Here is a 15,754-nt window from a genome sequence, read left to right as displayed (position 1 = left end):
CATGATCCCAATCCCTAGTTTATGTAATAACAATATAAAGGAGATGCTGAAAATACCAGCGCTTGAGCGCCTGTTACCTGATTTCCCGGAGCTGAACATTAGTTGATACACGACATTTCCCCTGTAAAGGTGACTGGGGAGGATTGCTACAGAATAACAGCAGGTGCCTCTGCAAGGCTTCGGCTTCCCCCAGTCCAACAGAGGCAATTACAATAGAGGGAGGGACAAAATTCCAGGATTTAGATTTTACAAGTCTTCCTCCTTTCCATGACTTAGGGTGGCAATGATCCTTTAAAAACAAACAACTGTTTGACCTTGTAATGACACTATGTGTTAGTGCCTGAAACGACAAAGAAGGAGGCGGAAAGGATTCTCCTGGCAGAGTACCACAGCCGCTGAAAGACGTCCTGGCAAAGGTGTAGCTCACTGGGACACTGGGGAGGCCTGGGGTTAAGTACATATGCAAATTAGTGCTGGGAAAATGCTCAGGGGATTTACCTCCCTTAAATACCCTGAGAAGTCACGACAGGTGATGAAACTCTGTCTCCATGAGAAGGAATGGGAGCAAAAAACCAGTTCAGGTGGCAGAGCTACAGCTGAACCAGGGAGTGGACTGCTGGAGAAGGAAAAGGAAGATTCAGGCTTTGGGAAGTGAAGTCTTGGGAGAGTATGATAAATTAGCACACACTGTATGACTGTTACAGGATTGCTTTTCCAAAATCATGCAAGAAGTTAGTTATGATGTTGCTATCAGAGCAGTCACACTCTCTCTCTCTTAAAAGCATGGTTGAGTCACATTTTTGTTTTTCTGTTTGTTGCTTCCATGTGTGTGCCATGTATGCATTATGTTCATATATGTATGTTTGTGTGTGTGTTCAAGCCAGAGGAACCATGGAATATCTTCTGTGATCGCTATCTCCCTAGTATATTGAGACAGGGTCTCGTGAACCTAGAGCATGTAGCCTGGGGATCAATCTCTGCTTTCCCTGAAATCACCAGCAGCATGTTGCATCCATCTGGCTTTTACGTGGGTGGAAGACAAGAGCTTGACTCACCTGGCCATCTCCTCCCTTTCCCGGAGTATTTGTGTGTGTTTGTATGAGCGTAATCTCAGGTGTTTTTCCTCAGGTGTTACCCACCATTTAGTGTTTTAAAGACAGGGTCTCTCACAGGCTCCGAATTTCCCCAGTGTGCCAGACTGACGAGCCAGCAGGCCAAGGACTGATGTGTCGCCGCCATCTTCCCAGTGATGTTCTATGTGGGTTCTGGGTATCACTCAGGTCCCTACTGCTTTCGTGGCAAGCCCTTCGCCTACTGAGCTCTCTCCAGACACACATCATAGTCTATCAGAAAGCAGAGGAGGACTGGTGAACGTGAACAGGCTCATCAATCTCAGAAACTCAACAGAGTTGTGTTCAACACTGATCAACTGACATTCCTGGGGGCTATTGCATCCACAAGGAACCTGTCTAACCCCTCCAGCTTCTGCAGATTCGACAGCTCAAGGCCTGCTTTTGACTTGGAAGACACTTTGGAGGCCACTGAAGGCAGAAAACCCTCCTGAGATGCTCCTGGTATGGCCTCGAAGTCACTACCTGACTGCCTTTTCCTTTAACTGTCCCTCGGTTCCTAAGTTAACAGGGAGGAAAGACTGACACCAAAAGTCTGCAACATGGACATGCCTCAACTTACTGAAGAAGATGGCGGGCCTGTGTTCAGCGACTAGTTTTATTTGAGCACGGGTCTTTAACGGGGGGCTGCTGAGGTCTCGAGGTACCCGCCAGTGTCAAGGTATCTGGTGCGGTCAAAGTCAGCTAGATGGGGCAGCATCTGTTCAAACTCATGACCTAACAACGGGATCAAACTTCCCAACTATTCCAAAGCTGCTTCTCTTCGAACCTCACGGTGATCACCACCCGTATTTGACAGAGGGGAAAACTAAGGCTAAGGCCAACACCTCCAGGCCCGCCCAGGGTGTTGCAGTAGCGCGCAGGCGTCTATGCAGGAGGCTGCTCAGAGGCCTGAAGGGAGGCCCACCATAATCAGCCCGCCGAGCTCCAGGCTCGGCCCGCACCCCGCCTCCATAGGGCAGGTGGGCGCTCCATCTTCGTGGTCAAGGCCTGGCACGCCGGAAACGCGCGCGGCTGAGGGTGCGCGCCGGGGACGCGTGTCTCTGGGACACAGGCCGGAAGTGTGCGCGGCCGGAAATGCACGCTACTGAAGCGGCGCACCCGTCGGGGCTCCGGAGGCTCGCGCCGGAAGTGTGCGTGGTCGAGGGAACTCCGCGGCTCCGGCTGCTCCGTGGCGGAAGGCTGCGAGAAGGCTCCGCTTCCGGTGGCGGCGGCGGCCCACAACGACGAGGACCCTGTGCTGCTCACCACCGGCTCTTGTAGCGCTCCTCGGAGTCCGGCGACAACCTCTCGGCTCGCCCGCCGAGCCGGCCCGGCGGCTGCGGTCCCTGCGTGTGCGAGCTGAGGCCCCGCGGTCATGAGCGGCAAAGAAGGTGCGGGGCCGGGGCGGAGGGGAGGGGCTGGGCCTCGTGTACCCCGCTCGCTCGGCTGTCACCGATCCCAGGGCCTGGGCACGTCCCGTGCGGCCGAGGAGGCGGCCCGGGAGGCCAGGCCCTACGGGTGCCGCGGGAGGAAGGGGTACGGGCTGTCCAAGGGCGACGATGGAAGGGCACAATTCAGTTCGTCTTCTTTTCTACGTAAGGACCAGGAGGCTTCAGGAAGAGGAAGCATGACAACTTCCCGCATAACCAAAGGAGGGAAGGGAAGGATGTCAGTTCGTCTTCGCCGGTGATGTTGGCCTTCAAATGTAAGTTTCCATAAGGAGAATTAGAACTGTAACGATCGTGTATCCGTAATGTTGCCAAAAAGCGGCCCTCAACGATTTAGGACATCCAGGCTAGCAAGTGCTACTTAGTGACACCTTGCCTTAAAAACAAACAAACAAACAAGATAGAAATTTCGCCATGCAGATGTGAAGCTTAGTTTTTTCTGATTGGTTTGTGTTGGTGCTAGGTCGGCTCTGAAAATCCGTATTCCAAAGGTTTAGGTATCAAGATTAACATGACCAAGTTAATAGACTAAGGGGATTGTGAATACCTGTGTACATGTAAGACAAGATTTACTAACAGTTCCTATTCTGTGCAAAGTGCTACCTCAAAATAAGTTTTGTGCTCAGTCTAACACACTAAATATAAATATATATGCTAGCTAGTAAATGTTCCATGAGAAGAGGATGTCATGTACAAGACAGTTGTAAAGAATGTTGCATATTTCCGTATAAAGTAACATTTAATGTGAAACTTTTTTTTATTTTGTTTTTTCGAGACTGGGTTTCTCTGTAGCTTTGGAGCCTGTCCTGGAACTAGCTCTTGTAGACCAGGCTGTCCATGAACTCACAGAGATCTGCCTACCTCTGCCTCCCGAGGGCTGAGATTAAAGGCCTACTCCACCACCGCCCTGCTTAGTGTGAAACAGTTTCCCTGTTCACTGATGTTAGCATCTTCATGGGACACAATAGTCAAGGGCTTCCGGATACAGACTGTGTTTGCCACATTGCATCTGTTAAAAGCAAGGCAAATGAAGAACTGCTTCATGTTTAGGAGAAGGAAGTAGGTTGCACCCGTAAAGAGAAGGGTCTCACTAACTTGTGGACAGTTTGAAAGCACACAGTGCCTACAGTGATCTGCATAGCGCACTGAGCAGAGCATGTGACTGGAGACCGAATGAAAACAAGCTGTGCGTTTCCAGCGTTCCTGCTGGTTTCCTGTTTCTCTTGTGGGCTACTAGTTCTTTGCTTCTGACTTACTGCTTTCATTACCATTCCAGTGGACCATGTTCTCTTCAAGACCCAACTTAAGCAGTTCCTTGCTGACGAACACTGCGTTCATTCAATTTTCCATCCATTCACTCATAAGATGAATTTCTCTCCCTAAACCCTCTCCATGTATTTATTTTATTATTACTGTATTTTACTTAATTGCTTGTTATTTATACCTATATCTCCTTGAGACTATGCATCATCTAACTTTGCATTTGTAATATCAGACTGACAGCATTTATAATATTAGGCAAAATCCAAATATCATCATCATTATTGAGATAGGGTCTAATAGCCCAGACTAGTCTCTTAAGGATGACCTTGAACTCTAATCCTCCAGCCCCCGTCTGCTGAGTGTTTGGGGATTGTGCATGCCTCTGTCACCATGCCCTTTTTTATAGGGAAAAGAGAAAAGATTTACTATTCAGCGTAGCCACGTTGGGAAGAGCACAGAGAGATCAGTGACCCTCCAAGTACGTACGTCTTCTGGGGATTGTTTCCATGCAGTGCTGAGGACTAAGCCCAGAGCTAGTGCATGCTGGGCAAGAACCCTACCAGCTGAACCCTGTCCCCAGCCCTGTAGGAGACTACACCCTGACAGTGATATTCTGAAGAAGACAGTAAGGTGGTTTGTAGTATTCCCTTATTATTCCAATGTCACTTTAAAATAGTTTACAGCTTTCTGTACAAGCCTCCAGGGATTCTGAAGCCCGTGTTCCTGTGCATCACAGCTAGAGGGGAGCGCTCAGAGTCTGTGTTCTGAGAGTTACTGTCATGGCCTCTGTGTTCTGCTTGTTGAGTCTTCGTGGAGGCAGGCGACTACAGTGTTGGCTGCATCTGCACTGGCATGTGCCTTCTGTGTTTGACCAGCTGTGAGTCAGGAATGAATGCTCATGGTCATCACAATGTGTTCTAGCATTTCAGCAGGAGCTGGACGCGAGGCACGATAAATATGAGAGGCTTGTGAAGCTAAGTCGGGATATAACTGTTGAAAGTAAGAGGACAATTTTTCTTCTCCATAGGATTACAAGGTGGGTAAACATCTTTGAAATTTGTTATTTGAAGGGCTGGGGAGATGGCTTAGTGAGTAAAGGTGCTTGTCACCAACTATGATTACCTCAGTTGGCTTCTGACCTCCATAAACATGGAACATGAGTGTGCACACACACAGATACACACATAAATAAATATAATTAGAAAATAAATTTGCTTTCTGATGCATTGTATTTGTATATTTTGTATCTCAATAGATAATAATGGATGTTTGAATATATTTTGGATTTTAATCAGTATCAGATAATACAAGTATATACATTTAAAAAATTAATATTTGGGACTGGAGCTATATCTCAGTGGTTAAGAGCACTGATTGCTCAGTTCCCAGCACCTACACAGTGGCTCACAGCCATCTACAGCTCTAGTTCTAGGACATCTGATGCCCTCTTCTGGTCTCCATTGGGCACACAGATGGTGCACAGATGTACATGTTGGCAAAATACCATAAACATAAAATAATTTAAAAAATATTTTAGCCAGTCAGATCCCTGGAGTTGTGAGCCAGTCCACATGGGTGCTGGGAAGTGAGCTCTGGTCCTCTGTGAAGATAGTATGCACTCTTAACTGCTGTGCCATTTCCCCAGCCCCCAAAGCAGTGTTTCACATATAGTTGGGAAAATTCTTACTTTTAGCCTACCTAAGGATTTCATACTCTGTTTAGATCATTCATTTACATATATTCATATATATTGTGTGTATAAGGATAGTCTGAGGAAAATACATTAAATTTTGGATTTTTTAAAAAAACTATCTCTATTCTCTATGTATTGGTGGTTTTTGCCTGCATGCATGTCTATATGATGATGGCAGATCCCCTGGAACTGGAGTTAGAGACAGTTGTGAGCTGCCATGTGGGTGCTGGGAATTGAACTCAGGTCCTCTGGAAGAACAGCCAGTGTTCTTAACCACTGAGCCATTTCTCCAGCCCCTGGATTATCTTTTGGAACCTATTACCCACTTAAGTTACAGTTGATGTAAAAAATTTAATATTAGATTTGAAAATATGGTTAATTTCTCATTCAGCTTTCAGCTCATTGCAGTCTGTTTCTGGTTCCTTTGATGTTTATTAATTATATATTTTTAATTGTTTTTGGAGATAGGATCTTACAATCTTTCATCCACTTCCTAAGTGCTGAAGTAAGGGCCGCTCCCATGTCATGTTACATCAGGGCGAGCAGCTTATATGTTGTAGAGTGGTCTTTCCCTCTCAGCCTGGCTTCCTGTGCCATTGTCACCTCAGTATTTTATCCCCAGGACACATTGTTTTTACTTTAAACAGCATGGTTTAGGAAACAAGGAACAGATTGTATATTTATTCCTGCAGTAACTATTTCTAATGTCATTTATTCCTTGGCACATGGATTCAGAGTTCCACCTGGAATAATTTCCTTTAATATCTTTGTAGTGTGTGCTGCTGTCAGTAGGCTATGGGAATTGTTCGGCCAGCCTTCTCTGTGTGGTTCCTTTGTGGCTTTGGGTGCCAGGCCACAGTTTTAGTCCTTGCCTGCAGTGACCTATACTCAGGGGGAGACTTAAGGAAGTCCCTTGTGTGGTGCAGAGCTCTGAAGTTCTTTCAGTGTTGCAGCTTCTCCTGGCTTTCTGCCCTGCATGTTGGGCTTTCTTGACCTTAAACTTTCAACTTTTCAACCCAGGCCGACTCTGGCTCTGCCGAGCTTCTTCCTACATCGTCACTTGGAAGCTCTTTCGAGCCTTGAGATGGACATCGGGTGTGTCCTCACTTCCCTGATTGTTGTCCTGTCCCATGTTCATGGTGCCTGGTTATAGGGCTGAAACCATTGTTCTGTATGACTATTTTTTTTTTGAGTTGTTTTAGGTGGAAGCAGCCAGCTACAGAAGTTGATTTTTTTATGAATAAGGTTTTTCTTATAGTTAGTTTTGATCACAAGGCTGATGTTTTCAACATTCCTAATGTCTTTATAGTGCTCCTGATATAGAGGAGATACTGACTGAATCAGAAATTAAACTGGATGGTGTCAGACAGAAAATATTACAGGTCGCCCAAGAGCTCTCAGGAGAAGATATGCATCAGTTCCATCGAGCTATCACCACAGGTGAGTCTCAGAGTTAATAGAGTGCTGCGTGAATATGTCAGTTTTCACTAACTTACACACCCGTGTGTGTGTGTGTGTGTGTGTGTGTGTGTGTGTGTGTGCACGTGCATATACCAGGGCCCATGTGTGGAGGGAAGAGAACAACTTATGGAAATTGGTTCTCTCCTTCCACCATGTGGGTCTCAGTGTTTGAACTCAGGTCGTCAGGTGTGGTGGCATGTGTTCTTACTCACTGAGCCTTCTCACTGGTCCCATATGAAGTCTTTAAAATGAAGTTTTGACAGTCTCATAGCTCAGTCTGGCCTTAGCGTCTGTAGATAGCTAAGGTTGCCTTTGAACTCTTAATCCTGCCTCTGCCTCTCAAGTATTGGCATATTTAGCATGCATTACTTTCCTGGATTTAAAATGAAGTTATTGATCTGAAGAAGCAGTGATACTTATTCTTAAGTTTAGGATGAAGCAGTCAAAAGAAGCTCTTATCTGTGACTTAAAAAGTTACTTAGATTAAACATAGGGAAATGAAATGTGTTTATAGTGTTGACAATATGATGCTCAGGAATGAAATGTTTTTGCAGTGTTGACAATATGATGCTCAGGAATTGCCACCACTTTACTTGGTGAGTGCATGCCCTGGTGTTGCTCCAAAGGACACTCCTTTGGCTTAGAGATAGAGCAGCTCTGAATTGAACTAAAGGAACACGGTGCTGAGGGCAGAAAGGATGCTTCCCAGGGAGGGTGTGTGAGTGCAGGCAGTGGCCTCGTGTTCAGCAGTACATTCAATGGTACATGCTGGGTACGAGTAGCCTGACCTGTCGACGGAATCGGCTGAACAAGCAAATGTGCAGTTAGTTGCCTGACATAAGCTACTTAAGAAATGTGTGGCTTCTTGTTGTTGTTGTTGAGAAGTTAACAGGTCAGGGAATCCCTTGCATCTTAAAGGAACACTTTAAAAAAAAATTTTGTATTGTTTTAGTTTAGTCTATATCACTGAAACTTATGGTTTGAGATGTTTACATGTGTAAAATAATTGCTTACCAGTGTTTTAATTAATTTATTCAAGAATGTGAAGGATGGGTTAGATGAGTGTTTGTGGTCAGTTAGAAATTTTGGTTTTTTTTCTTTATTTTGGTTTTTCTTTTTCTTTTTTTTTAAATTCATTTATTATGTATATAGTGTTCTGGGCACCAGATCTCATTACAGATGGGTGTGAGTCATCATGTGGTTGCTGGGAAGTGAACTCAGGACCTCTGGAAGAGCAGTCAGTTCTCTTAACCTCTAAGCTATCTCTCCAGCCCTATTTTTGGTTTTTCGAGACAGGGTTTCTCTGTAGCTTTGAAGCCTGCTCTGTAACTCGCTCTTTAGACCAGAATGGCCTCGAACTCACAGAGATCCGCTTGCCTCTGCCTCCAGAGTGCTGGGATTAAAGGCGTGCACCACCACCGCTTGGCGATATTTTTGGTTTTTAAAACAGATAATGTCTACACTGCTTGCCTGGCCATGAACTGGGGTCAAGGTGTCCATCCCTGTGCCTGAGCTTCTCTGCTGGCCTTGCTGGAGACACATACTCATTCTTCTTTACAGTCACAGGTTTTGCTTTTGTAGCTTCTAAATTATTTCTACCACTTATGCGTAAGGAAATTGAGGCTTCACGGGAGTTTTGATGAAGGTCATCTTTGGTCTCTTTTTTTCCAGACTCAGTTGAACCTACTGACTTTAATATCAGGTAAAACCTAGTACAGGACTAACAGTCCCCGAAGTCAGCCTCAACCTCAAATTGTGTTTAAATGGGAAATGGTTCAGTAAATACTTTGGGGACCATTTAATCACAATTTGGTAAGTCTGTATTCTATACTACAAACTTAGAAAAATCTCTTTAAAATTTTGAGGACTACAAAGCACAAATAGACTCCTTTTCTAGATGACTGACGGGGTGCACCACTGCAGTGTCCTCCTGCCCTGTATTTCAGTCCCGTTTCTCCAGTATTTTTCTCCAGGTTCATTTCTAAACATCCCTTCGCTTTTCTGAAATCCTGTTTCAGAAAGTTGACAATTTAGTCTGGACGCTGTAACATTGTGTTGATAAGGATGACACTTCTTACTCTGTTCTGAACATGCTGTACCAACTTAATCTCTGCCTTCTGGAACAGACAGCAGCTACTTGCAGTATAGCTTGTTTTGATCCAGTCCCTCTAGCAAGGACTAATTCACTGTCTCTTTGGACTTGTCTCTTCTGCACATATCACAAAATAAGGTTGTATAATGGACACATAGCATCATGGTTTCAGGTTTCAGGGTTCATCTGTGGGGTAACACACACCAGTACTTTCTTGTTATGGTGTAATCATGAATGGATAGACCACATTTTGTCTATCAGTTGATGCACATTGGAGTTGTTCTACTTTTGGCTCTTATGAGGGATGCTGCTATTCACATCTGCCTACAAGTCTTTGTATGAGCATGACCTTCCCTTCCTCTGGGGCTTGTACCTGTGGTTAACAATTTTCTACGAAAAGCATTAAAATCCTGAAAAGCAGGTTGGACTTGCTCATGTGTTCACCCTCAGGCTAGGCTTGGTGTCGAATAAGATTGAATGTGTGTGGCTTAAGTACAATGAGAATCAATAAAAGGAATTAGAAGCCTTTAACTGGGTTTCCCTGTGTATGTTCTAACAGAGGAATGAAGTAAAAAAGAACAAATTACATAAAAGCAACCTCCAGAGTTCTCTCTTACTGGAAGCAGGTTTTGTAAATAATTCCTTTTGGATTTCCTCCAAGGTAGAGGCACAGGGGAAGGCATTGTTTGGAGTATGGCAGTGGGCTGAAAATTTTCACCTTGGGGATTATACACTGAACATAACGGATGTCCTTTTCATCAAGTTGAAACATAGCTTGTTTAAACATCCTTTTACCTACATGTGACCCGGAATGCTTCTCTGTCTGGGGCCAGGTGTCCTTGAACTCTTGTGAGATAGCACAGATCTTACGTTTCCTCATTTTATTATGTGCAAGGTATGCATTAGTGATCAGGACATGTGCCCTAATCATCATCCCAGCTGCCGTAGACGGGTCTTGGTACAGAGGCCCAGGAGTGCGTGTGTGCCCTGCCTCAGCTGATACAGTCTGCAGGGACATCCAACATTTTTATCATGCTAGGTGATAAGTAACTTCTAGCTTTTTCTGGTGACACGCTTGTAATTTGGTGCTTGTTCCTAGTGGCCTTCTTCGCTGTTTTTCAGGACTGCAAGAATATGTAGAGGCTGTGTCTTTTCAACACTTCATCAGAACTCGTTCGTTAATCAGTGTGGAAGAGATTAACAAGCAGTTGACATTCACCACAGAAGACAGTGGGAAAGAAAGCAAGACGGTGAGGGTTTAAAATCATGTTTCATTATATAATTTATACAGCAGCATGGGAATTGGCTTCCTGAAGCTGGTTTGCTAGGTCTCACCAGGGAAGCACTGTCTTAAGTGTCTCCACTGGTGATAGAAGAAGAGTCACATGGCTTCAAGGAGTAAGAAACTAGCCACATGCAGCAGGGTGTTCAGAATCCAGGCTTGTGCTCTTGAAGTCCGCTGGGAGGGGTATGTGAGGGACCCCTGGTGTGTGCACCTACCACAAAGAGCCTTACGAAAGAGTTTAAGAGTTTAACGTACAAAGGTCTCTTAACTAAGCAGTGTTTATACTTGACAGCAGTTCATTGTTACAACAGAGCTGTCACGTGGTGAGAGCAGTTTGTCCTCAGACTACCATATGCGCATAGGCATTGCCTAGATCTTCTGAATTCAGGAAAGAGTGCAGTTTGACTTACGAGGTACTTCTTTCCCCTTTTGGATTTGAACATACAACATTCAGGCAAGCAAGTGGGCGTTTGATCTCTTCTTTCACATGTATTAAGATAAACAGGATTTTTTCCACTCCTTTTTTCCCCTTTTATTTATTTTTAAAAACACCACTCAGTCAGGCTAGGTGGACAAAGAAACTTAGACGTCAGAATTTCCAGACATGAAATAAAATGTGAGAATGCAGGATAACCTGGCTGGACGGGAGGGACTCACTCCCAGGAGTCCACCGTGTTCTCAGGAGAGGCAGTGGGAAGTAGGGCCAGCCGTTTGTCCTGCTCTGTGAGAGCAGCCTCCTTTCTACCTCAGCGGGAGACAGTGGGGGGGACGACAGACTGAGCATGTGTGCCCTTTCAGGGCGTTTGAGATTATGACCCGGATGCACTTCTCACAGGAGATGTGTCTGCATTCACCAAGAACTTTCCCTTTAGTGCTGGATTCTTGGAACAGGACATTCTGAAAATTTGATTAAAAAAAAAGTTTCTTTTAACTTGACTTGTGAGAATATTGTCAAAATCATTAGAAAATGTCTATGATGGATGTCAGACAATCAGAAGCGTGGAGGAAGCAATAGCCGTTCGTCAGCTCGTAGAGCAGGGCCTGCGTAATGGCCGGGAGGGAGCCTTGGAAGCATTTGCTTTGTCCAAATCGTTCTGCCTGACCCACTAGTGATGTCACCGTCCTCTTAAACACTCGGGTGTTCATCTTGAAAAATCGTACCTTACGCAGTTTTTAACCTTACTGATAGTTTCCAGGAAGCAGATTTTATTTTGACAAATTTAACTTTAAATTTGTTTATTTTTTAACATGCCTATTTCTCTAAAGTCAGCTTACAACCAAGCCCCCTTCTGTGTAATAACAGACTATTTATTTTCTGAAATATATTCTAAGTGGTATGTGAAATGCATTCCTCTTCATCTACTATAACTTCCTGTTTTCCTAAAACAAACAAACAAATAAATACCAGTCTCAGCTCGCAGAATCCCCAGAAACCTTTATGATGGATGTGCTTTCAAAAGGAAGCAGGCTTTGGGGGCTTCCTCTTTCTGTTACTACCTGGCTCTTATCACCCCTGCTGTCAGTAGGCCTTGTTTCTCATGTTCTGTCACGGACCATTGGGTCACAAGGTCTCTCTGAAGTGTCTGAGTAGGACTGAGATCAGTGCACAGCAATCACAGTGATAAATAGAAGTTCGCTCTGCCACTTCTGTACTTAGTTCTCAGAGACTCTCAACAAATTCCTCAGTGTGGGGTCCTGCATGTGTGTCTCTAGTCTCAGTCTGTCCTGCACTTTAACTTACTTAGAACAAACACTTCGTTAGTCCCTCAAACACGGTGTGCCTTTGCAGGCCACTGCCCCAATGCACTTCCTGCTTCACCTGGCCACGTCCGCGTGCATTGGTTACAGTGTAGGTATCCACTCCCAGAAAGAAACTCATGCAGAGAGAGGCACATGATGGAGGTGGTGATGGTAGCAGCTACATTTATGGGATGTTTTCTTGGGCTGCACATCATGCATTCAAGAATTTACTGAATATTGTCTTATTTAATCCATAAAAGACTTCTGAAGTAGGTAACATAATCCTCTTTACAGAGGAGGAGACTTGAGGTTTAGAGAGAGATAAAAAAACTTGCTAAGAGACAAGTATGTTATGAGGCAGAGCCCTGGAAGAGGTGGGAGGAGATGAGTCAAGGTCATTTGTAAGGAAAGATAATGTGTCCTTCGAGACTGGAGGATGGAAGGTGACGATGGAGGGGGCTGTAATATAGGTAAGGATATTGTGGTACTACAAAGATAGTTGAGAGGCAGCGTGAGGTGACTGAGTCTGTGAAGTTAGGCTAATTCATTTCCTGAAACTGAAGAGTTTGGGAATTGAGTAGGGCACAGAGGAGCGTACCAGAGACTTGGACTAGTGTATGAAGAGGCTACACAGGAAGGACATATAGGAAGGAACCATGCTATATTTGAGAGTGGGCCTGGAAAGATGGGCTGGGTTTTCAGAGAACTTGGTTCAGTTCCCAGCACCCACATGAAGGCTCACAACCATCTGTAACTCCAGTTCCAGGGGGATCTGATGCCTTCTTCTGGCCTCTGAAGGCTGCAGGCATGAACCTGGTACACAGACATGCATGAAGGCAAAACACCTATACACATAAACTAATAAAGAAAACCACTGGAGAATAACTAAAAGGATTGGTGAGTAACTTGCAGTAGTTCAAACTCAACAGTCTGTAGACATGATTACTGTTTCTAAACTCACTTGTACTCGGCTGCTTAGTGTAGGGCTGACAAGGATCTCGGCACTGATTCAAGATTCTGATTTGCTGGACATGAGAGGTAGGAGATGGAGGCACTGACAAGAACTGGGTACAGCTGCAGACCGTGATGGGCAGTGCAGAATAGTGAAGAAGCAGCCAGCCGAAGATGAGGGAAGAGGACTGAAGGAGGGGACCATACTGCTGTCTGATAAGGAGTGTCACAGTGACGTCAAGTCGGCCTTGCTAGCATGTGACTACTGTGCTCGTCAAGTGAAGTTGAACAAAATTGGTTTTACATTGGTTGTATTTGTTTATTCTGATACGTCCATGCCACCTGCTCAGCTCCTTACCCAGTGCCTGGTTGGATTCCTTGTGCCCCTGCCACATAGTTAACACATAGGGAAGACCAGGATGCCTGATTTGTTATTGTTTTCCTACTTTATGGTTGTGATGCCTGATACATTCACTTTATCACAGTGTTTTCTTTGTGTGTGGCTTTCTTTTGTGTCTTTACCAGCCCTCCTCTGATGGACAAGATAAGCCGCTTGTTACTTGGAGACTGAAAATCACCCCTGTTGATTACCTGCTGGGAGTGGCCGACCTGACTGGAGAACTGATGCGGATGTGCATCAACAGTGTGGGGAATGGGGACATTGACACCCCCTTTGAAGTGAGCCAGTTCTTACGCCAGGTTTATGATGGGTTTTCTTTCATTGGCAACACCGGGCCCTATGAGGTTTCTAAGAAGCTGTACACCTTGAAGCAGAGCCTGGCCAAAGTGGAGAACGCCTGTTACGCCCTTAAAGTCCGGGGCTCAGAGATTCCCAAACACATGCTGGCAGATGTGTTTTCAGTTAAAACAGAGATGATTGATCAGGAAGAGAGCATTTCTTAAGCAGCTGCACTGAGGAGCCCCTGGCAGGCCAGTTGGTGAGACTGTTCTGAGTGTGCATTTGACTTTATTGTGGCTTTTGTAGATGTTTCTAGTTGTACTAGTTTGAAGTCGTATACAGCTATGTATAAGTTTGTCCTCAGGAACATTTCTTACGTTCACGAGCATTTGCATACAGTGTTTGCATATGTGCTTATTCCTGGTGTTTGCTTTATTGTTATGTGAACATGCTTCCTGTAGCACTTTCTGCCACACCTACTTTAATTCACTTTGAACTTGGAGCGACATGTTTCAGAGGAAGCCTCTTAAGTGGGTGATTCTGTAGATGGAGAAGAAAATGGAGCGAAACTTCTGGAGTGAGCTTCCTGTTGGGAGTGTCTTGGTAGTATCATGGCAAGCCTTTAAAATAGGCTTAGTACATGGAACAAGAAGTTAAAAATGTAAGATATCAGTATTTTTAAGTACAAGTTTTAGTGGTATTATAATGAGAATTCATGCAAAATTTTGAACAAGTTCAGACCACTTTGAGTTTATTCAAAGTAACTTTGCAAAAAAAAAAAAATTGCTGGGTATCCAGATGTTAATTTTTCCACTTAGTTTTTCCCTTTATCGCAGGTGTGAGGAATTGGAGCTGGCGTTGTTTTTCACCAGTGATGCTGAGTAATTCTACTCTTGTCTCTAGTTGTGAGCAGGTAGGCCCGTGGTCCTGGTGTTAGGTGTGGTGGCTTTTCTAGTCTGGCACCTCTTAGAAATCACAGTAGAACAGCTACCATGGTTGGAATGCTGACAGCCCAAACCTTCGTACTTATCCCTTGGTGTTAGCCAATAATGTTGCCAAAGAAAATGAATTATGTATAATTTAGCAATAAGACAATTGCCAACACAGAGGAGGAGCCAGAGGTTTGGAGTTCACCTACCCAGTCAGTGAGAGCTCATCTGTGGTGTGAGGGTGTGAGTGTGACCTGCCGGCTGACAGCCACTGCTTCCAACTAGTTCTGTGCGCATTTAGGGCTTAGATGCTGGGTTTATTTTTGGAAAGAGTATCTATTTGTAAGGGCTGGTTCTTTGAAAGCATAATTTTTCCAAATATTACTACTGGAAGGAAAATATAGTGCATACAAGCCCGATAAGTTAGGCTTGTTTGTCCTGGTGACGGTGGGCTTTGTTCTCCTGCTTGCTTATAGTCCGTCCCTTTGCCTGTTTTGTTTGTTTTTTCAACTACTTCAAGTTGAATTTATAATGTTAAAATGATGAATTGAAGAATGTTTTACAGAAACTTAAAACAAATTTTGAATAAAATATTAAAATACAGAAGCTCATTGGTTTAACTTTTTTAAAAATGTCGCCAGCACGTGTAGAGGTCAGAGAACAGCTGTGGATGTCGGTTCTCTCCTTCCACCGTGCAGGTGCTGGGGACCTGCTCAGGGTGTCTATTCCAGCTAACCCATTCTTGAATCTGTTGTTTGATAGCATTGAGAAATACTTAGTAAATCTAGTCATGTAATTTCTGGATAAAAATGAGAAACCTAAGATAGATTAGGTTAATACGGAGGTTTGTTTTTTTCTTAAAGGCTTCCAAGTGGTTGGCCTCAGCCTGAAATGTAGTCAGGGACTCCCTTCCCTTCTGCTCTCTGCGCCCTATCCTCTGCTGTCGACTCCCTTGTGGTTGGTGGGGACACTTTAACAGCTGTGGACTTGCTTGTCTTCTCTAAGGTTAAAAACAAGTTACATGTGCTCTCAAGAAGACATTCTTCACAGACTAGATGATGTCCCCAACCCTCTAAGCCAATTCCTGGAAGGGAAGATAAT

The 15,754-nt window shown here is 44.5% G+C and overlaps 1 protein-coding gene across 2 annotated transcripts; it reads left to right on the top strand.

Annotated features, from left to right (window-relative positions):
* The first annotated feature begins 2,225 nt into the window (after window positions 1–2,225).
* On the top strand, window positions 2,226–15,259 carry Tsnax (translin associated factor X). 2 transcript variants are annotated; one of them, XM_041650624.1, is made up of 6 exons: window positions 2,226–2,503; window positions 2,719–2,817; window positions 4,745–4,859; window positions 6,826–6,956; window positions 10,192–10,319; window positions 13,571–15,259. In XM_041650624.1, the coding sequence occupies exons 1-6, from the start codon at window positions 2,488–2,490 to the stop codon at window positions 13,946–13,948; spliced, it is 867 nt and encodes a 288-aa protein (XP_041506558.1). In that variant the 5' UTR covers window positions 2,226–2,487; the 3' UTR covers window positions 13,949–15,259. The 2 variants fall into 2 exon arrangements, with proteins under 2 accessions (XP_041506558.1, XP_041506557.1); XM_041650623.1 differs by having other exon boundaries at window positions 2,228–2,503; window positions 2,713–2,817.
* Window positions 15,260–15,754: the final 495 nt, after the last annotated feature.

This window comes from Microtus oregoni, unplaced genomic scaffold (genome assembly GCF_018167655.1).
Source record: "Microtus oregoni isolate MIOR12 unplaced genomic scaffold, Mior012 000004F_ref0000308, whole genome shotgun sequence".
Lineage (NCBI taxonomy): Eukaryota > Metazoa > Chordata > Mammalia > Rodentia > Cricetidae > Microtus > Microtus oregoni.
Note: the sequence above shows the minus strand (reverse complement) of the source record. Positions and strands in the feature narration are given on the sequence as shown.